Source organism: Lagopus leucura, unplaced genomic scaffold (assembly GCF_019238085.1).
Source record: "Lagopus leucura isolate 7727_CA_CO unplaced genomic scaffold, USGS_WTPT01 Super-Scaffold_100157, whole genome shotgun sequence".
Classification (NCBI taxonomy): Eukaryota; Metazoa; Chordata; class Aves; order Galliformes; family Phasianidae; genus Lagopus; species Lagopus leucura.
Window position 1 is genome coordinate 33,149,138 of NW_024962334.1, and position 26,169 is coordinate 33,175,306.

General features: G+C 36.3%; 1 protein-coding gene across 2 annotated transcripts in view; it reads left to right on the forward strand.

Moving 5' to 3' along the window:
- MLLT10 (MLLT10 histone lysine methyltransferase DOT1L cofactor) overlaps positions 1 to 26,169 on the forward strand; it is a 112,626-nt gene that overhangs the window by 30,167 nt on the left and 56,290 nt on the right. For both annotated transcript variants that reach the window (XM_042889074.1, XM_042889073.1), the window contains exons 5-9: positions 3,646 to 3,749; positions 6,202 to 6,295; positions 8,283 to 8,378; positions 17,412 to 17,507; positions 24,582 to 24,837. In XM_042889074.1, coding sequence (XP_042745008.1) covers positions 3,646 to 3,749; positions 6,202 to 6,295; positions 8,283 to 8,378; positions 17,412 to 17,507; positions 24,582 to 24,837 — 646 coding nt within the window. The remainder of the gene's footprint in view (positions 1 to 3,645; positions 3,750 to 6,201; positions 6,296 to 8,282; positions 8,379 to 17,411; positions 17,508 to 24,581; positions 24,838 to 26,169) is intronic.

A 26,169-nucleotide genomic window follows, 5' to 3' on the forward strand; every position in this document is an offset into this window, starting at 1 on the left:
TCACTAATATTGCTGTTCCACACGTTTTTCCCTTCCTACTTACCAGTGTATGAAAAGAGTCAAACTGTAGGTCTTTCTGATGTTTTCTCATTTGTACTACCTGAGTATCTGTGTCAACTTTTGACTGTGAACTTCCTTCTGCTTGGCAAGAAATTGAAATAGTGAGAGTAAGTGCAGAACCAATAGATGTTTTGTGCTTGGACATGAAGCAGCAATTTTTTCCCTGCTCAACTTTGGGCCAATAGAATTTCTGTTTGCTCCTTTTCCCCCATCAGTAGTCATAGTGTTTTTTTGGTTTTTTTTTTTTTTTTTTTTTTTGATTTGTAATGGTTCTTCCTTAATGTACTTAAAACATGTCATTGAATATCAGTGGTGTACAGACAGTGTAGAGTTCCTGTTGTCAAATTTTTAATTTTCTGCTTCTTTGTTGGTGTTCAGGTTGGGGACGGTTTTCCAAGTTAGCTGTCAGTCTAAAACTACTTTAATACAGGCCAGTATAATACATTAGAAAATGTAATAACTTATCAAAAATTGCAAATTTGGGGTCACAGTTCCAGTCAGTTTGATTCTGCTTGTCAACTTTGGTTGGAAAAGAATGATGTCTAGAAAGATTGGATTTCTTGTTAAGTCCTGACTAATTTTTGTGTATGCAGCTGTGTATGTCTGGAAGTGGTCTTCCATATGGAATTGGGATAAAATGTAGTTCAACAAAAATTGTCATGAGAATTCATACTAAAGTCTCTAAAAGAAAGAAAAACCTCCTTGGAATTTTGCCAGGAGATACTACTTGATTTACATGGGATTCTTTTATGTAATTGTTTCCTTATTTTATGTTGTAAAATACATAATATTATGCAGAACTGTAATCTTGGGTACAAGAAGGAACAAAGATGATGCCAGAGCATGAGCTTATGGCCACTCATTCTGTGGAGTTTACCTGCTGCTTGGATAAAAGCCATCATGTTACAGTGTAAACTCACTGAGTGAACTGATGAGTGAGTTAATACAAAAGCTCTTCTTACATAGTTGCATCCAAAAAAGGAATGGACTAGAAATCACTTTCCTATTGAATAGATGTTTGTTATTTCTTGGCTGCTTGTGCGTGTATAATCTCTTACTTGTTTTATGAGAGATTTATCTGTCTTTCTTAGATAAATTTCTCAGGTACATTTGAAGCCTGTGGTAATTGAATATAATTATTGCTTTTAAGAGCCTCTTCAGAGTTGATTTAAACAATAAGTGCGTTTGGAGTTTGTTGATCCACCTAGCAGTAAAGGCAGCTATTAAAATTTTATTTCATTATTTGCTGCAACAATAAGAAACTTGTGTACAAATTCTAAGTTCAATTCTGTAAATAGGCAATTCTCTTAGGTAGCTTTTACAAGTAGAATAAACTGCTTCTCACATTACTTTTTTTATTTTTCTTTTTGCAAGACATTCCTCGCTTTGTCTTCCCTTCTGGCTTTTTTTGCAGAGAAGGTTTACAGTTTTGAATCTTCGAAGGGAAATTACTGACAGACAACTCAAGGCAGCTTTGCAAAATGTCTCTAGATATTTGTGTTGGGTAGGCAGTCCACAGTGTTGTGTTTAAACTTGTTTGTAATGTATCCAGTCAGTCTTATTTTTTTTCAATCATTTTACTGTAAATCAGTTTAAGGGGTCCTGAATGCAGCATACACTGCCAAAGAACAGGACCTACATCCTTACTAAATGGAGCACTTACACCGCTTCTGAACTTTGGTGAGGAAAACTTTTTAGGCAAAACTCTGTCAAAACAGAATGGTAACTGGAGCTTGAGCTGTATGGAATCTATTGAACTCTGTTTACAGAGCTACCTTACGTTGAGACTTAGAAATAGTTATTCAGATGCAGTTGAAGATTATGACCGAGTTTGTTAATAAAATCTTCACGTGTCGGATCATGGTATGGAAAGCTAAAAAGTGGCCAGTCTCCGACCCTGGCAAATGACCCAATGCGTTGTGTGTGGTACCTGGCACAGTGGGAGCAGGGTGAAAATTCCACCTTCCCCAGCCTTCAAGTGTTAGGAGATAGGGTATGGTGTTGGGCTGTGTTAGCTACTGCTGTTAGTCCTCCTCAGAAGCCTAGAGAAAACCATGCCAAATAATTCACCTACCTCAGAGTCTTGCACAATAACAAAAATGCTTTAGTTGGCTGACTTAAGTGTTGAAGATGGATAACTGTTCAAGGCAGTTCTGATTTCAAAACTTCACTCATTTTCACTCCTTTTGTAAAGAACATCAATTTTGCCTTATTTCCTTTTAATTTCAATTTCAATGATGTTTTGGGACTTTTTTCTTAAACACTGGGTAGTGGACATCAGTTTATGTTCTTTTTATTTATTTACTATCCTACTCTCTTTCCTTGCCTTTCTGGAAAAGGTTGCACTGCAGTTGGGACAAATCAGTTACACCTAAGGTCTTACAATGGAATACCTATGGATAGCAGTGTACCACTGATATTTGTCCCTTCAGTAAGATTATGTCATATTTAAGAGGAGTAACTTGATTGTACTGGTGCTGGATTCATTAAGAATGAACTGATAAACAGTTAAATTTTATGTGGGCTGTAGTTTGCAACTGATGATACAAATGTGATGTGATAGATTTTTCTAGATGACATTTTGGTTATTAGAGGAGTGGTGGAAGAAGATGTACTTTTGACTAATGCTTCTCACTGAAATGCTAGTGAGAGTTTGTAGTGATGTCTAGTGTAATAGTGCGCTTCCATACAAGTATTGCTGTTCATCAGCTACATGTGAAACAATGCGATAGATACTGCATTCTTTTTATCTTGATTTTTTTTCTCCCCCACATTTTATTGAGAATGTTTTCTCAATAAAAATGCCATTGTATCCCAGTAAGGCAAATTTATGTGAGAAATTCTGTGAAAAGATTTTCAGGTAATAGAAACTTCTCATTTTAGCATGTTTTTAAGCTTGAAATAGGTTTGGTGTATTAATTTGAACTTTGTTTCCAGAGAGTTCTTTCTTGATTACTTTCTAAGATGCTTAGAAACTGTCTGAAACTAAAGCAGAACTCTGTTAAACTCAGTATTTAATTGAAGGTAACTGAATGTCGTATGTATATTGAAGCATGCTGTGAGACTTCTGAAAATTGTTTACACCAAATGTGCAAGTAAAATTTTAAGCTTGCAGCTTTTCTTTTGGTAGTTTGTGTAGATATATGCACATATACCTTATGGTACCCACTGCTGGTAGGCACTCAGTCTGGTTTGATGTTTCTGAATGTCGTAGCTACAAGTACTGTTAAATGACTGTCAAAATGATTGCAGCTTAAAAAGACATAAATGCAAACTTGAAAGCCAGGAAAATCCTAAAGCCTAATGCTATTAGCCTTTGGTTGTTTAACCATTTTGGCTGATTGAGTAGCAGTATAGAATTTAAATAAATTAGTATTTGTACTCGTTTAGCACTGATCAAATGTTATACAGATCCAAAGTGTCTACCAGATAATCTTTTGCAAACAAGTGTAATTAGACTTCTTTATAAAGGAGTTATTACATAAGGTTAGATGCACAATCCAACAGTTCTCACCTTAGAATTTCTTGTGACACATAACTTATTTGTTTGCTTTTCATCATATTAAGTATTTTTCTCTTTGATAGACATGCTATATCTGTGATGAACAAGGCAGAGAAAGTAAAGCAGCCACAGGTGCATGCATGACATGTAATAAACACGGATGTCGACAAGCCTTTCATGTAACATGGTAGGTATATTTTATTATTCCACATATCTGAAAGAATTTTCCAGAGAGTCAACTCTATAATATAAAATGAATAAATTTGATTAGAATATTTTGGGATGAAGAAATACAGTGAAGTGGTTTGTGTAGAAATAATTTTATTAGAGTTTACTGATTGTATGGCAATGGTATCGTATACGTTGCTGGGAACTGCAGAAGTAGTCTGATAATTCTCCTTTGTGTTGTGTTAAGTGCTCTGTGCTTATGTGAGTAAGGTTTAGTGTTTCTTCTCCTATCCTCTTTTTTTAGATGTTTTATAGGATACAGGCATGGGAAGGAATGTGAATTGTTGACCTGGTGATTTGATGTTATCTTTTGATAAATCAGTAGGAAAGTGTTGAAACATACAGCAGTAAAGTGACTACTTCTGGTTTTCAAACATTTGGAGTAGTTCACCTCTCTAGCATTATGTACGTGGTACACGTCTATCCTGAACTATTTATTTAGGTTTCATCTGTAGCTGCTGGAGAAAAAACAGCAATGTCTGCCTGATTTATTCCACTTTAAGCTATTGTGGTTGGCAAGCATTCAGTAGATGCTTGTCTCACTTTATGGCTTTCTAAAAGAGACTGTATTAGATGACAACAAATGTCAGCAAGTAAGATGAGGCAAAGGGATTTCCACCCCAGAACTTCTGGGGGATATTTACTCTTTCAAATTCAGCTGAAGCTTTTTTGTAGTAGCAGATTTACACAGATTATTGAGGTACATTGGCTGTAGATGTACTCATCAGTTTTATGAGCGCCCCATTGTGCTCCATCATTTCTGTGCAGAAGCTCAGTCTAAGAAAAAGTGTTTGCACACCTACTTAAAAATATTTTCTTCAGTGTAACCAGGTGTTACTTTGAATGTCTTGTTCAGATTAAGTACTGATTTTGCAACTCTGCACATTCTCACTTGCAGAGGTGGGGGCCTCTCTGTGTGGTTTTTGTTGTTGTTTTTTTTTTTTTTGTTTTGCTCCTTCAGTACTTAGTTATCTGGAGGGATGTTGAAGTCTTACTTCTTCATAACCATCTGATTTTTCATTGGATGTAATCAATGTCAAGTTTGGTTATATGGTGAGAACAGACTTTGCTCCTAAAAACTTGCATACCTCCTTGAAAAATTGCTTGTGGACATGGAAAAAATGTATGCATCCAATTGTTTGAAAGAAGAGTCCTTTTCATCTGTTGTCTCTTTCTTCCAAAGTCTTGTTATCAGCAAGTGTAAAAAGAACTTGGGAATCACATTCAACTTACAAATATATACCTTTTGTTATCTTGCCATTTCTTAGGATTTCTGTTTCATTGTGAACAGATATGTACCAAAAAATGATCTCTAACCAGGGAGCTATTGATACTGTATTGAGGATATTGAGAGGCTTCTGTAATATTTATGAAATGGAAGGAAAATGTGAAAACTGCAGGAAACAGAGATCCAGATCAAGCTGTGTCAATTCTGTGTTAACAAAACTAATGTCTGAAGAAGAAAGAGCTGGAGTCCATCTGTTTTTGTATGACAAGCTTAGAATGACAGATCTTCGCTTATGGCTGGCGTCTGCTGTAGGTGTGCATGTATTTAGTAGACAGTATTTCTGGATTGCACAAGAATGTGATTATATATAAATGAGGGGAAAGTGATTTTTGAAAACAGTGAAAATAAGCTGCCCTGTATGTTGTTCTTTCATTTACATATTTCCTTGCATCACTTTGTCTGTAACATTGCATTATTATGCTAATGAAAATGATGAGGAAAATGAAACTGAATACTTGGTTTTTCAATATCTAAGTTGGTTTTGATACAGAAAATAAATCAACATTACTAATGGTGAAAAGCAAATTTGATTTGAAAAATGTAGTTGAATAAGGTAATATTAGCCCAGACAAAGTGACACTGTAAGTCATTTTCTTCTTTTAAAAGAAATTAACCTGCCACAGTCTTTTAAACCCATGAAATATATTAGATTTATTATGTCATTGAAGTTCTATTTAAAAAAAAAAAAAAAAGAAGTAATTTTCTTGGCAGAGCAGGGAAGGATATATGCAACTTCAGAAGAATTTCTTCTTTGGGTCCACACTATAGTTTTGTTTAAAAACAAAGCAAAAACCAACCTATTCTTTCTGTACATAATTTTGACTTCAGTTTGAGCTAATAATCATCACTGCTGTCTTTATTTATAAAAATAACTCAAATTTTTCAAGCTATACATTTGTTTGAATGGTTTGTAGATCTAGGAGAAAGTCATCAGCTGTAGGTAACCAACAGGTTTTTCCAGAGTTGCCAGAGGTGGATTAGGTGCTGGCATGCTGTTAGAAGTCACTTGTGTGGAAATCTCCTCTAATTAAATACAAATACAAGCATCCATTTGTTATCAACTGTGTTATTTTGGTGCATGTTGGTATTTGCTTGTCATGAATATTGTTTGGTTTGTTTCTAGTGCACAGTTTGCAGGACTTCTTTGTGAAGAAGAAGGCAATGGTGCAGATAATGTCCAATATTGTGGCTACTGTAAATACCATTTTAGTAAGCTGGTAAGTAATGGTTAAATTCTGTACATTAATGGTACTAACTTATTTTTTCACTCTGAATTGCTATTAACGCTAAGAATTATATTTTCATGTGGCTCAGAAGGTAGACTTTTCTTGTAGCAGTTGATTCTAGATAAAAATGTTGTTTATTTTCTAAATGTGTATTTTTTCCCTCTGGCAGAAATAACATATGCATCTAGTTTTTATTTGTATTTTTTGCAATTAGTAGTTAAAAATACTTTTTCTTTGTTATTCTTTATATTGGCTTGTAAAGAAGGCTTCCATTTCGTTCTCCATCTGTCGTTCTGTTTTGCTGTTGTTCCTTCTGCTCCATCTTCACTGTATAGCCAGTGGATATTCTACTCATTAGTTCCCTTCAACACAATCTCAAGAACACAGCTTGGGGTTTGATGTTTTTTAAGAAAACGAAAACTTTGAAACTTCTCAGTTATTTCAGCACCTTTTTGTGTTAGGCTTCTCAAGCTTTCTCTTTAACATCTGTTTGGCAGTTCCATATCTATGTGTACATGTGTGGACTTAAAGAATTAGAATCATTTGAGTTGGAAGGGACCCTTAAAGGCCGTCTAGTCCAACTCCCCTGCAGTGAACAAGGGCACCTACATCTAGATCAGGTGCTCAGAGCCCTGACTGGTCTGAACTTCAGTGTCTCCAAGGACAGGGCTTCTGCCACCTCTCTGGGCAAGCTGACTTAAACAGTTTAGTGATATTTTAAAAACATTATTTACAAACATTGACATATGAAAATTAAAACATTTGGACTGAAATTCATATGTTGCTGTAAATATGGTGGAACTTGTAGGTTACTTGTTCTCTGCAGAAAAGCTGAATATTTTGGAGACTTATGTTGCAATGAAGTAAAAATAGGGCCAGTGAACCCTTTTAGGTTTCTAGAATATAAGCTCAGGGAGATTAACTCTGTGAATATTGATGAATTTCATAATGAAGATAAGTCAGATTGATTCAAGTTTAGAAGACCCTATTTTTTAAAAACGTAAATCTTGAGCTAAGTATATGAAAAGAACAGAAGTTAGGCAGGCATTACTTAGTGAAGGCAAGCTCTATATTTCTATACATTTGATTTTAACATGTCAGTGCATCTGTGTTAGAGAATACGTACAACTACTTAAAACAAGGTAATAGTAAAAACACAGCATCACATTTGACATGATAGCTTGCCATTGCAAGTGGTAAGAACAGTAAAAACTGGAAAGATCATGCTAGTGTTCTAATCTTTCTTTAGAGCTGTTGCCTGATAAATACAGGTATTAGTTGTCTGTTACTGAAAATGATGGATGTTGTATAATTACCAAAGATGTCAGTTGGAAAAGCACTGACTTGAAGCTGTTTATATAACTCGGTTATGAGCTACCTCAGTTACAATACAGTGAGAAACACTTTTTGGGCACTGGGTAGCATAAATATGTGTGGCTTCAGAATAGGCTCTTGAACATAATTTTTTTCATGGATTTCCATTATGTACTGCTTATGACATGATTGTAGCAACATGTATCCTATTTAGAAAAAACCCACAATTTTAAAGAAAATGTCATAGAGAGGTCACTTAACTGATAAATGGTGAAGCCGTAAAGCAATTGCCTCACATTGCATTTTAGGCATGTAACAGTGTTGGTGATGCAACTTCTTCATTTGAGCAGCATCTTCTCTGTTTTATGTTATCAAAACTTGAAAAAAATGTGTCTATCATCTTTTAACCTTTAGAAGATAATGTATTTTTCTCTGCTAAAACGTTTTGCTTGGGAGGTATGAAAGTCATTGAGTGGATAGACATTTTCTGGATGTACATTCAGTAGTCTTGTTAATTTTACTAGTATTAGTTATTTGTCAAGCTTTCAGAAACTGAAGTTTTTTCTTCAAGTACTAAGGCATTTTATCAGTGAAGTGCTTTCTATTTTTTTGTTTATTCAGATGATTCCTTTTGTATATCCATAAATATGTTTTCTCTTTTTAGAAAAAGAGCAAACGGGGATCTAATAGGTCATATGATCAAAGTTTAAGTGATTCTTCCTCTCACTCTCAGGATAAACATCATGAGAAGGAGAAAAAAGTAAGTGGATTTTTTGTTGCTAATTATGTGGCACATCTGCTTAATAGTAGAACTTTCTGATAAACATTTACCTTAACTTTTGCTGAAAAGCATGAAGGAAATCTTGTTCCTGAAGCACTGGATAACACAGGTGATGAGCTAGAGGTTCTAGGGTCCAGTCAAAAAACATCTTTGGTGTGCTTGTATGCGTGCTTACAGTTTCCTGCTTCCTTATGGCTAGTTTTGGGATACACCCTGAAACATGTCTCTTAGGAAGGTTGTTTTTGTGCAGCTTCATTTGCCTTAGTTCTTCTATTAGAGATTTTTCTTTTTTTGTATAGTTGTTGTGACCAGGAGGGAAATAATAAAGGGAGTAAATTATTCAGCAAATGTCTGAGTACTCAACATCTAGTTCATCATGTTTGTCTGTTGCATGTTCCGGGGGGGGGGGGCCCCCATCAGGGATCTTACATCTGTTGTTGACACATTTTAATGGTACTGGTGATCAGATCTACCATAGTGGCAAAATACTTTGTAATTCACCTGGAATTCTTCCAGTGAAGTACAAAGGTAGCAAACCAAGTGATAACTTTGTCATTGGTGAATTCTCGTAACAATTTAACTTCATATATTTTTAAAAATGAATTTTAAATTTATGGTGATTATTTTACATTTCTAATGCTGTGAATTAATACCTGTCTGTGGGAAATTTATCTAAATACAACACAAAGAAAGAACAAACAGTGACACAGCAATACAATTTATCTTTGAATCTTTTTTCAAGTCTCCTTCCTGAGAATACATGCAGAACTGCTCACCTGCATTCATTATATACTACTAACTTAATAGACTTTTCTGTGAGTATGGGTGGACTGAATTTTGTATTTCTCAAAAGCATACAAATTGTGAAAAACAATATGTACTGAACAAGTGTGTATTACCTGGAGGAGCTATATGTATAGTGGCATTTAATAACAAATATCTGTCTTCAGGGCACTAGTCTCCTTAACATTGGATTTGTTTTCAAGCTTACTTCCACTGTGGATGGTGTTGATTTTCATTGTTCCAGGACTACCCTTTAAAAAGATGTCTTTATGTCTGGTTAATAGTAGTGGTGAATAGTTCTGTTTTCATCTGGCGCTGAAGGAGTACGCGCACTGTGATGTAGTAGTAGCTCTGAATCACAATTTGACTGAAAATAATGAAAGTATGGATTCTTGGCATTATTTTCTTAGCAATATGAGCATGGAAGGAAACAATTTTGAATGACACCACAGAATTACTTCCAGGTTCATAGAATCATAGAATCGCAAGGTTGGAAACAACCTGCAAGATCATCTAGTCCAACCACCCTCCCATTCCTATCAGTGCCACAAGCTACTAAACCATCTCTCGTAGCTCCTCATCCAGGGACCTCTTGAACACTGCCAGGGACGGCGACTCCACCACCTCCCTGGGCAGCCATTTCAGTGCCTGACCACCCTCTGAGAGAAGAAGTTTCTCTAATGTTCAACCTAAACCTCCTCTGGTACGACTTCTGGCCATTTCCTCAGGTCCTACTGTTTGCCTGGGAGAAGAGGCCAGACCCTTTTTCATCACAGCCTCCCTTCAGGAAGTTGTAAAGTGCAGTGAGGTCTCCCCTGAGCCTCCTCTTCTCCAGAATTTAAGGTTAAGACTCCGCTAGTCTACTAGCTTTACTTTCTCTTTAGTTTGCTTAATCTTCCACTGTTACTGTATTGCAGGTCGTGCTTTTAAAAAGTACATGTGTGGATTTTTACTCAAATTGACAAAACCTTGAAGTTAAGTTTGAAGAAACTTTGTTTCATGTGTCTGAACCAGAGCAAGAAAAGTGACTTTGATTGGAGATATTTCAGGCTATAATATCTGTGAAATAGTTTGAGTTCTTGGTATTGTTAATGTTGTATTTTGCCACTGCAATTCCTGACCTTTTTCTGCCGCTGGATAAGTTTGCAATGAATAGGATTAAGTTTTTCTACTTTTTGTGAACTGAAACACAGTTCTCCAGAAGACTGCATAACCTGTAACACTAGGTAAAGCAACAGTGTGTAATGAAGCTACCTCTGGATTGATGTTTAGATGTTGTCAGAGCACGTTATAGCATTTTTACACAATCAAGTTTAATTTGCTTTGTGTGTTGTATCATAAGATGCTGTTTAAAATTAAATTAATTGATAATATAAGTTTGCTTGGTAGAAAAGAGTTGCAGTTTTCAGAATTTGTAAATCACTTAAGTTTTCATGACTACAGGCTTTTGTTCTGGAGTTTTGTCTGACATGCTTAATAAATATCCATGCTTTGCAAAATATTGGCCAATGGAACAAGTTTGGTATGAAAGCTGTAAAGATAAGCAGTAGTAGATACAGCTGCTTTAAACAATTTTTTGATCACTTGAGAAAGGCAGAGCTTACAATCTAGCAATAAAATAGGAATCACTTACCCCTTTCTGAGGATCAGGGCTCACCAAACACTCCCAAGGAGGTAATTCTGTTGCAGCTGCCAGCCCTTAAATGAGGTTAGGGAAGGGTGGACCCAGGGTCCAACCCTTCTAGTCACAAACGTGAATTGCTTCCACCTGTGCTCCTAGGGCTGGTTATGTCCCTTCACCAGGTGCTCAATCATGGATTCAGGCTGTGATTATTATTTATTGTACTTATTTTATTGTACTGTATATGTTATATACTACATCTTGGAGGAGAAGGGTAATTCACTTAGAGTGATTTTTCTTATTTTGTCCTCTGCAAATCCATTTGGAATCTTGATTATTCTCAGAGTAAATACTTGTATTTTTATTTCTATATAAATAAAGAGTTTTAGGGAGTGTGTTTTTATTCTGTCTTTCATCTTTGTACTTTGGAGATCTGGATAATCTGAACTTTGGGCATCCTTCCATTCAAAAAGACAGAAACTGTGAGCTGAAAACTGGATGTAGTTATTTTGATCAAACCTGAAAAACTATCCCTCAGGAGTCAGTACTGGGACCAGTGCTGTTTAATATCTTCATCAGTGGAACTGAGTACATCCTCATCAAGCTTGCAGATGACACTGAGTTGTTTGGTATGATTGACATGTATGAGGGATGAGATGCCATTCAGAGAGATCTAGACAGGCTGAGCAGTGGGCACAGGCGAACCTCAGAGGTTCAGCAAGCCCAAATGCAAGGTCTTGTACCTGAGTGCAGTCCTCACTATCAGTACAAGCTGGGGGATGAACGGATGGAGCAAAGCCTGACTGAAAAGTACTTGCAGGTACTGAAGTCATAGAATGGCCTGGGTTGAAAAGGGCCACAGTGATCATCAAGTTTCAACTAGTAGTGTGTCCCTGCAGCCCAGAAAACCAACTGTGTCCTGGGCTGCAGTAAAAGAAGCATGATCAGCAGGTCAAGGGAGGTGATCCTGCCCCTCTACTCTGCACTGTGAGACTTCACCTTTAGTACTGTGTCCAGATGTGCAGTCTTCAGTACAGGAGGGATGTGGAGTGCGTCCAGAGGAGGGCCACAAAAATGATCCCAGGGATGGAACACCTGCCCTGTGAGGACAGGCTGAGGGAGCTGGGGCTGTTCTGCCTGGGGAAGAGAAGGCTCTGGGAAGAGCTGAGAGTGACCTTTCAGTACCTACAGGGGGCTGTGAGAATGAAGGGAACAGACTGTTTAGCAGGGTCTGCTGTGATAGGACAGGGGGGGATGGTTTGTAACTACAAGAGGAGAGATTTAGATTGGATGTAAGGAGGAAGTTTTTTACAATAAGGGTAGTGAGGCACTGGCCCAGAGAGGTGGTGTATGCCCCGTCCATGGAGATACCCAAGGTCAGGCTGAATGGGGCACCCTGTTCATTGCAGGGAAGCTGGGCTAAGTGATCTTTAAAGATCCCTTTGAACTCAAGCACTTCTATGATTCTGACCATTCTGTCAATACTAAAAAGTATTGTTTTGCAGTAAGAAGGGGTTGGTCTGAAAATATTGGTATGGATAGCTGTCAATTTTGCAAATGAACTGTTGAAAAGTTGAAAAGATTTGTTTTCCTTTAGAATAAATATTAGTCTCATTTGGGCACTGTGCTTACAAAATCAATGTGTAAAGATGTAACAATAAAAAACAACTAAAAAGCTTAGGTATAATTGAATTGTAATGAGCAATTTGAAACTACAGAATAAATAGCTTAGTTACTCTCTAATTACTATGGCACTAAAAATGCTTAGTTGTTATGGGGAGGTGTTTTTTAAAAATGATTAGAGATGAGTCTGTGTACCTCTTAAGTGGGATTGGTAGTATCTTGCTTGACGTTCTGCTCTAATTCCTCTTTTTTCACTTCCCAAGTGTTTACCTCAAGGTTTTTGGGGAAAATACTTGGGGAACAGGAGGCTGTGGAAGAACACCTTATTCTGCTGGTGTTGCTAGTAGCTTTATCTTTGGAAAGAGCTAAAGCAGGAATTTTGAATGTCTGAGATCAACCTTTGTGTCATGGAAAAGTTTTGTACCACTTGTGGAATTCAGCAAGCTTACTGGCATTCTGTGTTTATTATTTTTAGCAACTGAAACAACTATAAGTTGGTATCAGAAGTGCTTTGATATATGTGGGCCAGGACAGAGAAATACAGAATTCTTTGCTGCAATGTGATAATAGCCTCTGTAAACTATACAAGAAAAATTCCATGGCTAGCAAAATTTAGAAATTCTCTTTACAGTGAACTTTATATTTTTTCTCTTTAAAGAAAAACAATCCGTGTCTGTCAAGGTTTAATGGTGCAGAGAGGGACTTGAGAGAAGACCATGGAGGAGCCTTAGCTGCTCTTTTATATTCCTTTGTGAAACTATTTCACTTTGGCTTTTGTAGTAAGTTCTTTCCATACTCATCAAAAGACTTTTTTGAGAAAGAAAGATCACTTTGCTTTTCCAGATTGCCTCCCTACCCTGCAGGGATCAACTGAAATACTTTCAGTTAAAAATAACCATTATATACTTCTTATATTATTAAGTCTTCATATTTTATTCATTATTATGACATTATTTATTTTAGTTTCATCAATAGTTTTCTAACACTTTGAAGTAACTGCATTAATTGGACTGTCATGTTTTTTTTTCTTCAATCTCAGTGTGTTGTAGTATCCTTTGCTTGACTCCTCAGCGTTGGTACTTTGCCACATTATAAGATAGAGGAGAGTAACTTTTGAACAATCATAGCAGAGAATCTACTGAAATTTTTGGTGACTTAAACAGTTCTTATTTGAGAAAATTATGCAGTGGATCTTGTTAGTAATTTGAAAACAAAATGTTGTGTAAATATTAAAAATAGGTCATTAAGTTTACTGCTTGATTTTGTTTCCATATGAGCAACTTATCTACCTGTATTTGTATTCTGTAACAATAGCTGTGAAAGATGTAGAAGTAAATGGTGCTTTAAGATACTCTTCTTATTTGTTTTGGGTCCTAGTTTACACTATGATTATTAGTAGTTCATGTTGACTTTGTTTGACTTGTCACTCTTTGACTTGTTTGACTTGCAACTGTTTCTAGAAGATATTCTTGGTACTTTATTTAAAAAAATAAAAAAAATTGTATCTACATGCTGTTCACCAGGCACCAAGTTTTGCAATTAAAGGTGAACTGCAGTGTTAAGCTTACAGAACCAGTAAATTGTAATTTGTCCCTTTTATTTGCCATTGTGTTTGCGTATTTTTTGGCATATATTTGATGGGTGTCTTTAAAGATACCTTGCAGACAGAGTAGGATTTCATAGTAAATGCAACATATGTTTTAGATGCTTGCAGTTTTTTATAGGAATAAATGAAGGTGAACATACACAATAAATAGAATAATAGGTAGCTTAGATTGGAAGGGACCTCAAACAACATTCGATTCCAACCCTTTGTTGTTGACAGGGTTGCCAACCAGTAGATTGGGCTGCTCAGAGCCTTATCCAACCTGGCCATGACAGCCTGCAGGGATGAGGCATCCAAAGCCATGTCATTGAGAAAGGTGCTGAAGAGCACTGGTCCCAAGAGAGACCTCTGGGTGACTTCACTTGTGGCTGGCCTCTTTCTGAACATAGAGCTGTTGATCACAACTCTCTGGCTGTGACCATGTAGCCAGTTCCTAATGCACCGATGAGTGCCGCCTTCAAATCTGTATTTCTCCAATTTAGAAATGAGTGTGGTGCGGGGCCATGTCAAAGGCATTGCCTAAATCCAGGTAGATGACATCAGTTGCCCTTCCTTTATCCACTGATGCTGTCGCTCCATTTTAGAAGACCCCACACTGGTCAGTCACGATCTGCCCTTGGTGAAACCATTGCTAACGTCTCAGGTCATTTCCTCATCCTGCATGTGCTGTAAATATCTTCCAGGAGGATCTGCTTCATAATTTCCTAGGCAAAAATGTGATGTTCACAAGCTTGTAGCGCCCCTGCTCTTAAATTTCTTTATCCCTTTCTTAAAAATGGGAGCAGTGTTTCCCTTTTCCCACTAACTGGGGGCTTTGCTTGAAAGCCATGACTTTCAAATATAGTGGGGAGTGGCTTGGCAACTACATCAGCCAGTTCTTTAGGACCTTGGGGTGCATTTGTCTGGCTCCATAGTGTTGTACACATTAAGTCTTATGAGGCAGCCTCAGACATGCTCTGCTCTTATAGTGGGAGGGATTTCACTTCCCTGACCCCTGCCTAGACAGTCAGGGACCTGGGAAGCTGGACTGGCAGTGAAGACCAAGGCAAAAAATTCAGTTACCTCAGCTTTTTCCACATCTGTTGAAGCCTGTTCCCCCTTCTTGTTTATCAGAGTGGGTGCACTTTCCTTTGCCAATCTGTTCTTACCAATGTTTCTAAAGAAACATGTTATTTTTCATGTCCCTCATCATGTTCAGTATACCTGTGCATTGGCTTTCCTGATCCCACCTCTGCACATCTGAACAGTATCCCTGTGTTCTTCCCAAGCCACACATCCTTGTTTCCATTGCCTGTATGTTTCTTTCTCCCTCAGTTTGACCAGCAGTTCCTTCTTCAGCCATACCAGTTTCCTGCCTCTTCTTTTTGATTTCTTGTGCTGGGGTATGGAGAACTCTTGTCAGGCAGAGTCCTTGTTAAGATTATTTATTTTCTGCTTTTTTTCCTGTTTCAAGATTTGCTCTGCTGTCAGCCAGTTGATATCACTGCCTTCTCTAGAATGATAGTTTCCAGTGGCTTTCAGGATGGGTGTCTTGGGAGCTATGGCTGATCAGAGAAGCAAATCTGATAAAAAGTGAAGCATGTACTGGGTTGTCATGAAGGACCAGCTGTTTATTTTTTTTTTGTAAGTGGGAAAGATCATTGGTTTGTGTGTCCTTTCAGACTGACTTGATTGAAAGTTTTGATATTTGTTAAATTGTGGGAATTCATGTCACTTTGTTACTCCTTTTCTGGATAAGAAGTGAATAATGTTTTAGAACTCTTGCTATGCTATGTATGCATCTTCATGGTGAGATGAGTGTGCAACTGCAGGAAGTCAATTTATTGGCAGCTAAAGCTCTTCATCTCAGCAGGTTGTTGAAACATTTATTCTGATCTGTGTAAAACCTGAGCATTCATTTCAAAGGTTTTCCTGCAAGTGAATTTTTCCCTACTTCTTTGATGTTAATTCCATCTGGAGTCAATTCATGTTCAGAAGTAGGATACCTGAATTTTCGTTAGAAAGGAAGAAACAAGAAAAGAGGAAAAAATGGAGGCATGATTTGTTGGAGGAAGTAAAACCTAAGAGGAAGAGGAAATATAAAGCAAAGAACATCAGACCTCCTGTGGTCAATATCTTCATATATAAAGGCCTTTGGGTGAGGTTCCTTCCAGCATCTTCTGGTGACTCTTGCCAGTGCCATCTCTGTGCATCTTGGTAACATGTCCTAGCAAACTCTGTGTTGATATTTTGGATCTAGAAGAAAGATTTGCTATGATGCTAATGCTTTAGGGGTTTAAAGCATGTTCTTTCCAGATTGTTCAAGTCATTTATTTTATCTACCTGTGCATCACCTCCCCTATTTACTATTTTGGATCCATCCCTCTTTCCTTCTTGACAAATCCTTCTGTATTGAGAATACCATCAAAGTTATTTCAGTACATTACAGAATATAATTTGAAGTCTTCCTGGCTGTTATTTTGATCAGAACACTACATTTCATTGCCTTTCAGACAAAAATAATGGTAGAAATAAAAGAAGAAAGCTGAAATTGTACATGTTCATTTAAATGTTTCATATTCTTTATTGATGTTGCTATGAAGTTTCATCTTGAAGAATTTTAAAGTCATTGCCTCATTGTTCTGAAATTATAAAAATTTCTGCTGGGTAGTTTGAATTTCCTAGTAAAATGATAAAAATTAAATGAATTCATGCAGTGGCTTTCGTTTCCATTTCACAGCTTCATTCTCAAGGCTTGTTTAGGCTTCATTGAAATAGTTAAGTTTATCTGAATGTGTTCACTGATGATACAGAAAGCTGAGTTACTAGTGCTGATGAAATCAAGTGAATCAAGTCTTTATTGTGCTTACAACAGATCTGACAACACAGGAATCTTGGTGTAGATGTTGTTCTCTTCCTGCTTGTGTGCTGGCAGTGCAGGATAACAATTCTTGGATTGATACATTTAAGAAGCTATTGAAAAGACTGTGCAGTGCAGTCAAATCCCTCTTCCCTTACTTTTTCTTCCCCTAAATTTTTATTTTCCAGGTCCAAAAACCCTGAAACAAACAGACCCTTCTCCAAAACAAAATCCTCTGACCTAAACTTCCCTCAACAAGCTTATCTGAGGTGTTACAAACTTAAAATCCTACTTTGTGGCATACATTGTTGTAATTATGTCACCTATAAGCTTTGCTGTGAAACGGCAAATTTCGTATTTCTATTTAAATGACACATAGGAAGAAAACTTCCACATCTGTATATGTAGAAAAACAGAAAATGAAAAAAACCCAAACAACACCAGACCCAACAACAACAAAGCAAAATGAAAAAAAAAAAAAAAATGAATTTGGGTACATTAAGGTTGAAGCTGAATTGTGTTTTCTTTTGCAACTTACAGAAATATAAAGAGAAAGATAAACACAAGCAAAAATATAAGAAGCAGTCGGAGTCCTCACCATCCTTGGTTCCATCTCTTACTGTAACTACAGAGAAAGTAAGTTGATGTATTTTTTTTTTTAATCTTCTTCCACTTTAATTTCTTATGCTGACTCCTCATAATATTTGCATTTTATACTCCAAGAGCTTTAAAATGACAGTGTCGTAGTCTTATTTTAGCAGTCTACTCTTGGTTCCGTGTTCCGTATTCCTGTTAGCCTGCTGCAGATACCTAACTAAGAGGAAATACACATAGGTAAATTATAAGAACTATTCTGATTATGCTCTGGAAGAGTAACTTCTGTTATTTGCCTCCTATCCCCTTCCCCCACTCCCCACTACAAAAAAAGACTCTAATGACGCTAATACAGAATAGCATAATAGTATTAAGAAGTAAGTTTTCTCACTTCAAAGTTAGGAAACATATGGGAATATTTGACATCCAAGCTGGGGAGTCATACCTGAATTAACCAGCTATCAGTACGTGGAGTATTTTGTTCTTTAGAAAAGATGCTGAAGCTTGTTGTAATGCATGTAGTTGTTCTTGATGAGGTGCAGTATTCAACAATTGTGTTTATGTGTGTTGTATGGTGTACTGAGACCGTAACAGCACAGGGTAAAACAATGGAAATACTGGCTTTCTCTAGTCCCTGTAATTCTTCTCTCAACTAATAAATGATATAAACTACAAGAATCATCACCAAGAATGCAAGCTTTGTAGTATGTTTTGTGTATTTTTTTGTTCTTAGTAGTAGGAGTATTGACCTGAGGATGTTTACCTGTTAAAATTGTTGTTTGTGACTCATGCTTCTGATACAGTCCTGTTTCTGGTTCTGTTGTATTCTTTTGGTAATGCTAAAGCAGCTGAGATATACTAATCAGTGGCTTTCTGAATGTCACAATAATTCTGTATTTCTTCATTTTTAAATAAAAGGTAAATTTACTGCTTTACTCTTCTGATGTAAGAGTAATCAGATACTGCAGTTAGTGTGCAGTTAGGAGTATGGTGGGTTTTTATTGAAATGATTGCAGAACTCCTTGAATTATACTGACTGGTCCCTGTGGTTTTTTTTTTGTTGTGTTTTTTTTTTTTTTTTTAAACTTCATTTTATTAATTTATTTGGAGCCTGTTTCTCTCGAGTCTCAGACAACTCTTAAAATAGCTTATAAGAGAATTTTCTTGTGTGAGAAGATCCCGTACAAAGATTTTGTACTACATATGTCCTTATCTTTCTTGGGTATATATCCCTTTTGTACTTCTGTGACATAATTATCATCAAAAGTTTTATTAACAAGTGGTGTTACCATATATTTGTGTAAGAGTTAAAGAAAATACGTGGAAATGTTGGTCATTTCTAAGTCCTACCTGTTAGAATATCCTTTTAATGTGGCAGAGGGAGTTGGATTTTTCTCCTGCTAACCTCATTTATAATGATTTTTCATAATTTCAAGGTGTGCAATTGAATGGTGTGCACTTTTTAAGACGAACAAGAGTAGATTATCACTTTTAACAACAGTAAAACAACATTTTTAATGGGCCTCTGACTATTTCATGCAAGTTACCTGCAACGTTGCTGAGTTGTTAGCAATACAGTTATTAATCAGAATTAACTGTACTATATATATATATATATATATATGTATATATTTCAAGTCAATTTTTGTAGTTAAATCTATAAATAATATGAACATTTCAATCATTTTTGTATTCCTGGAATATTTAAACCTTGCTTCTTGATAGTCCTCAAAAATCATTAAATACATAGCATTACCAAAAACACATTGCAACTAGTAGCAAGGTAGACTTACAAGTAAATACAGAGAACAAGAGCTGTCTGTAATTCTAGAACTTGAACTGTAACTGAAATAATTAAAAAAAAGCACCAAATGGAAGTATTCATTGTAGAATTGGAACAGCAATACTTCAGTTTCTTTTTGTTTTCTACCTTCTGACTCTTCTTTCTACCTAAGTTGTCTAAGTATTTTCTAGATCCTTTTTATGGTTGTTATTTTTTATTGAAGCTACTGAATGTGATTTTTTTCTTTAAATGTTTGCTGTCCGTTTGGAAGTGATTTCTCTGTGGCTAATTTCTTCACATCCCTTTTTAAAACTTTTTTCTTAAGATCCTTTGACCCAATTTACATGCATTTAGTTTTTGGAATTATATGGTCACACTGTGTTCCTCAAGAATGTGTTCCTTAAACTTTGAAATTTCAGTAATTTGAGAAGCTCTGCTTTCTTCTGAGAATAATCTTTGCTTCAGAACATTTTCTTATTATGCTACTTTTGTGTATTCCTTTACATAGTGTTGTCAGAATTGATTTGAACTTGCTGTCTTTTTCACAGCAGTCTGTCTTTGCAGTGAGCACACTGTTATCATTGTTTATAATCACTTCTGCTGTCACAGCCGCTCTGCTGTGGGAGCTGAAATTTGAAATGAATTCATCTTTTCCTACTTAAAGAAGGGAAAGCCTTTGTGGTAGGAGTGGTAATGACCATTTATGCAGGTGGTAGCTTGGAGTATGTTTTAATCTGGATGAGTGGCTTCTTAAGTTATATTCGTGAACAGCTGCATAGTAAAACTGTGAGTTTACATTATGTGAATTAGTATGTGTGGATTGTTTGGCTGTTCTGTAAAATGTAATTTGAAGCAATTTCACTGAAGTTCCAGTGCAATGGTTGCATGCAGTCGGAGCACATCTCCTGAGAGGCAGCTCTGAGCATCGCTGGGATGTCTCAGCAGGCACCACTTAGTATGGATTGGTTATGTTGGAAAAAGTTTGAAATAGGAAATTCTGAACTACTCTGTTTACTACGCTGTCATTTTTTTCACCTTTCTTTTGGGATATAGGCATTGAGTTTTTAAGGAGCGGAATAACTTGGGCTTTTTCTCTCTTTTCAGATGAGGGTGGTTTTTTTTTGTTTTTTTTTTTTCCTCGTTATAGCATATATACGAGAGCCACCAACCCTTTATTTAGTCGTGGTGAAAACTCCTTTCTAGTATTTTGAGCCTTGAAAGCTCAGAAAAGAGTTAAAAAATGTGTATGGCTCAACAGATCCAGAAAAATAATGATCAATACTTTTTGATTGTCTTACAGATATAACCCAAGAAAAACCCAACCCAAACCAACCCCCCGAAATGCTAAGATAGTGTATCTGCTTTCAAATTGTAGTCTGTGGCTGATACCTGTAAGAGTAGGTCACCCTGAATGTCAGCAGATGAGTTCTCAAGGGAGATGCTCTGATCCTACTGCAGTAGAATATTGAAGGGAATGAAAAGAGAAGGATTATCTCTGTTTTATGACTGAGCATCGCTGTATTCCATCAGTGTGGTGTTTTGTTTCATGTGTTGGGTTTTTTTGTTAGTTTGTTCTGCTTGGACTCATCTCTTACCACCTGGCACTGCTATGGTTGATGGCCTGCTGTGGCCCTTCCCTCTGCAATAGTACTGTTCTGTACATCTGGATTAGGGCTAAAGGCTTTTCAAGTATCGGATGTGCTGTGTATGTTAAGAATGATTATTATGCTTTTACAGTGAATCTAAAGCTTTTCCAGAAGTTTTAAGACTTGCTCTCCTTGCTTTTAAGGCTTGCTGTGATGCACACAGGGTGATATATGTGAGGTATAAAAGTGACAGTAACTCTCTGCTCCAAGTTGGCAGCATAAAAGTGTAGTTTAAGGAAAAAAAAAAAAAAAGCCTGCAAACTGCTTTATGAGAATCATAAAGGAGCTGTGATGTACACCGAGTTTGCTTGATAATTGCAGTAGCAATTGCTGATTGACTTGCAGAACAGGAGGAACATTCATGAACTGCTTATTTCAGTTCTCCCACATAAACCAAGGAATGGGCTTGGGGGACATCAGAGGAATTTCTGTTCTGGGGGGATGTTTGTACTGAAGTGAAGGGAAATGACTGACGGCAGTGTGAGCAGTGGGGATGCCTTAAGCTGTCTCTTTCCTATGGAAAGCACATGCTGGGGGGAGTGGGGAAGGCATGGTAGGCTCCAGGGGACAGCAGAACCTGAAACCAGTGATTAAGGAACCAAAGTTCTGCCTTCATCCTTAGATCACTGTTCCTTGCCACTCCTCACTTGCATCACTTCAAAAAAAACACCCTGCCAAATCAATCTGTCTTTGCCATTTATGATGGCATTTATACTAGGCCTTTGTGTTTTAGAGTGTGGCATTTTAGAAAAAACTGTTTAGGAATGGGTAAGTTGTTTTATGAACCATTTAGCTTTATAATCAAACTGTGCTGCCCTTTCATCTTGGATGGTATTGTGCATCTTTTGGATTCTCCAAGTAATTAATATGCAGATCTGTTTAGGATACTTTCTTGTAATTAACTCCTTGAAGTGAGGAAACACAATCTGGAAAAAAAAAATACTGGTCAAGAGATAGAATTTTGCTTTGCTTCATGTCTGTTACATTCTATTAGTGGTCAAGATATTTTGAGCAAGCAAGTATGTTTCAGAATATTTCACAGCACATACTGTAACAGAAATACCTGTTGAATAAAGCTTTCATGAGCAGAACTGCACTGTGTATGCATGTTATCCAAAATCTGCTAAATGCAGGATTCAGGCATGCAGTCTCTGAATATATATTCGGTATTAATAGCTAAATCATATTATCCTGACCTTTCTAGGGATGGCAAATGAAACATTATATCCTTACTTCAAATCTCTGCACAGCATATGCAAATGACTGCCTATTAGTCATTGCCTGGTCCTGACCAGATCTTGTAGAGCTTAAGCTCTTGATTTCCTTTTTACCAAGTAAAAACCCACAACGAAAAAAAGCCCTCCAAACGAATCCTGCCATAAGGAGAAGAGATATTAGATAACATCAAAATATGGCTGTTGATAGCAATAGAGAATTATCCTGGCAATTAGTATTCAGCTGGGGGGGCGGTAGTAGATAAAAGTTAGGAGAGGAGAGAGTTAGATAAGAGGAGAAACCACAGGTCCCAGAAAAAGCTGACTTTGAGGGAGTGGGTTATTGCATGTCTGGAAAGCCTTTGTTCAAATGACCCACATTTGAACCACTGCTTCTTAACACAGGTCAAGTGACACATCAGTTTCAGGAAAATTGAGCATACTTGTGGACTTTGCAACAGTTCAAAAAGTTAACTGCTACATTTACCTTAGAATTGGCTCCATCTTCACTGAAAACAGTTATCAGTATAGTAATGTCAAACTGAGGTAACTTATTCTTAATGTTGTACTTTAACAGACCTAAGCTAATATATTTTCTTCATTGATATTTGGAAAGCCTGTAATATGTTTCTGTTGCATTTTATAATAGGACTGTATTTGCAATTTTGGAGGGCTATATTTTGCATTCCTGCTTAGGTAGGTAAATGAAAATAACTTTTTTGCTAGTTAAAAAGAAGTTCTATTTTAGACAGGCTGTGCAGATTTTGTTAATGTGAGCGGGTGCTTTACAGGTACTTTGTGTGTCTTCGTAACAATGTATGTTTTCCATTTAGGTTATTATGTAGTGAGATACATTTTACTAGGCATTATGGTTTGGCTTATTTGATATAGGGATTTAAAATAGCAGTAACTGAATGGTATGAAAATACCAATTGTTGTTTTCATTGTTACCAATGAAAATTGTTACTTGTGGACCTTCAAGTCATAATGGTGCTCAGCATTTCTTCTATTCAGGATATGCTCTACTTTGCAGATTTTAAAAGCACTGTCTTTTGCATGTTTTTTTCATATACTAGGTCATATGGCTGTGATGTAAGTGGGAGAGCCTCAGGAATAGCCTAAGCTTATGGGGAAAGTGCTTTTAGAGTGAGTTCACTTGTCTGTGTAGAACTATTATGTGTGGAAATGCTGGCGCCTGTAAAACAAGAGATGAAGTCTAGCCAGTTTGAATGTGTATTTGCTCTCTGGAGAAATTTTTGTCTGTTTACCTGTTGTAGTTTGGAACATGGTGTCAGTCTTATCTTGGCTTATGGTGTTTAGACATAACAAGTTAAGACAAAAAAGAAACCAACGCTACAAAGTAATACTAAGGTTAAGGGACTAGAGGTAGAATTCAACCAGAACAGTTTTTCTGGAGGCGCTTTAAAGAAGCTACTGACTGAGGGAAGGCTGGTGTGATGATGGGAAATGAATGCTTAGGAGCTTACTGCAGTTGATTTTGTTTGGCGATGAGACTATAAAGTTGTGAAAGTGCAAATGGTTAGGTTCTGAAGCCTTTGTCAGATCCATTGCTGGTGAAAAATTTCCAATTTGATTGCACTGTGTTTGAAGTCTTTCCTTCTTCCACCAAAGTTGATGTTACATTTAAGCATTCTTTTTCACAAAATAATTGTACTTTAATCATATATATTGACAATTAATTTTATGTAACTTCTGTTATTGCCAGTTACCTTAGTATGTGAAATCTTCTAAATCTGTTATTTGAGAGAGTGGCTTCTTTTATACCTATTGGTATATTGGAATATATAAAGAATAGTCTTGTATGTTTTCCAAATCATTAAAATTGTTTGAATGGGCATGGAGAAAACTCATATTCAGCATGTATATATAAATATGCAGCACATATAGTTATGAAAATAAATACAAATCTGAGGCCAAAATATTGGTCTTATGGCACATGTAACTCAGAGGCTGTCTTCTTCAAATACCAAAAATAGATTTGACACCTTGCAACTCTTTCCAGTCCTTGGCATAGGATTTCTGTTTGCTCTGAATTTGTTGTGCCGTGAGTAGTTCTGCTGGCTTAAATAGGAATACTAGATGAATCAAACTGAACATACTGGCAAGTTTATTGAATGTTTCTAGGATTTTGTATTGTGTTACTAAAATTTTATTACTAATTACTGATGTAAAACTAGTAGCTTTGCATAAGCTATGGAGGATAAGTCATCAAGTCGGCTTCCACTGATTGTTCTAATTTGATAGTAAATGATCTGACGGTAATGCCACTTAACTGAGTAATCAGTAATGATAGCTGACTGTTGTTCATATAGGATGAAATAAACTTTTTAAATTTTTATGATGGAAATTTCAATACTTGTAGCATTCTAGTTGTGCGAATTGATTGTAACAGATTTTTGTATGATCTTACTGTTTCTTTTCTTTAATTCCATTTCACTTATCACAATGGTAGACTTACACAAGCACTAGCAACAGCTCCATGTCAGGCTCCTTGAAGCGTCTGGAAGATACTACGGCTCGATTTACAAATGCAAATTTCCAGGAAGTTTCTACACACGTTTCAAGTGGAAAAGATTCTTCAGAGGCTAGAGGGTCAGAGAGCAAAGGGAAGAAATCTGCAGGTCACAGCTCGGGTCAGAGGGGAAGAAAGCCTGGTGCTGGAAGAAATCCAGGAACAACTGTGACTGCAGCTAGCCCTTTTCAGCAAGGTATTAATCGTTACGCAGTAATACTTCTTTTGCTTTGACATGAATTAGACAGAAATCTCACATATTTAAAAAAGATTACATATTGAAAAGTAATTCATCCTTTATTCTCAGCAGTGAGAATGTTGTTTTACTTGGGAAAACGTAACTTTTTACGGGAATAAATGTTTATTGTCATAACAGGAAAAAGAAGGTTGTGCATCTTTAAAGGGCAAAGGTGATGTTTTTGTTTAGGTTGTTTAGGGTATGTTCTTTAACTGATAAAACCTGAAATTTCATTTCTTCTGAACAGTTATTCTGGGTTAACATTTAACATGAAATTGAGCTTATGGGTCTTTTGTAGCTCTGCTTTTTAATTCATATTAGAACAAAGCTTAACTAGTGTATAGAATGGGATGACTGCTGAATAACTCCTCAAGTTGCACACTTGTAAAATACTCTACCTTCCTCAAAGATAGACATGTTGCTATGGGTTTTAATGTGGTATGTGAGGAGCACTTCCGAATTTGTCTAAAACATTTACAGTTTTTTTCACTTGAAATACTGGAGTGGTTTTTATTTGAATTTTCAGAACCAGTACAATTTTCCTCTAGAATCTCACCTTTAAATAAAAATCTTGCCTACTGTTAAGTGGTGAAACAAAACTATATAAAACAACACTTTATATGATTTAAAAACTAACGTAAAGCAATTGTAAGTAATGTTTAATGGGCTACTAGTGATAAAATATTCATTTTTATAAGACTTTTTTCAGTACTTTATGTCATTGTTTAGGGAGTGTTTTCTTGGTGAGACAGTGGTCACCAGTTGAAGTTTTACAATATAATGCCCGTATATGCATTCACCCCTAAAAAATTACTGAATTTCAGTGAACTAGATTAGTGTTTGTATTCTGTAAATGTGCTTATTTTTCTGCCTTGCATGTGCTAACTCAGCATTGAAGTGACTGCATTCCAGATACTACAGAAACAGTGCAGTTCTATTACAAAAAAGATCTTTATGGTTCTCTGACAATGTAAAGAAGCCTTAAAATAACAACTTTATACACTTCTCTCCACTTGCTTTCCTGTCCTTTTGAAAAATACCTCTTCTGTGGAACATGTCCTCAGCCAGGGTAAATTAAATGCAATTGCTGTTCACTTGACCTATGTCAAACCCCTGATTTAGGTAGAATGGAAGGAAGATTGCAGGCATAGATTGCATGCGATCACAGCATGTTTTATCATCTGCCTTCTTTTTATATAAAAGTGTGTTTTTATATAAAAGTATGTTTTTATATAAAAGTGTGTTTAAAAAAAAAACAAAAAAAAAAAAAAAAAAAAAAAAAAAAAAAAA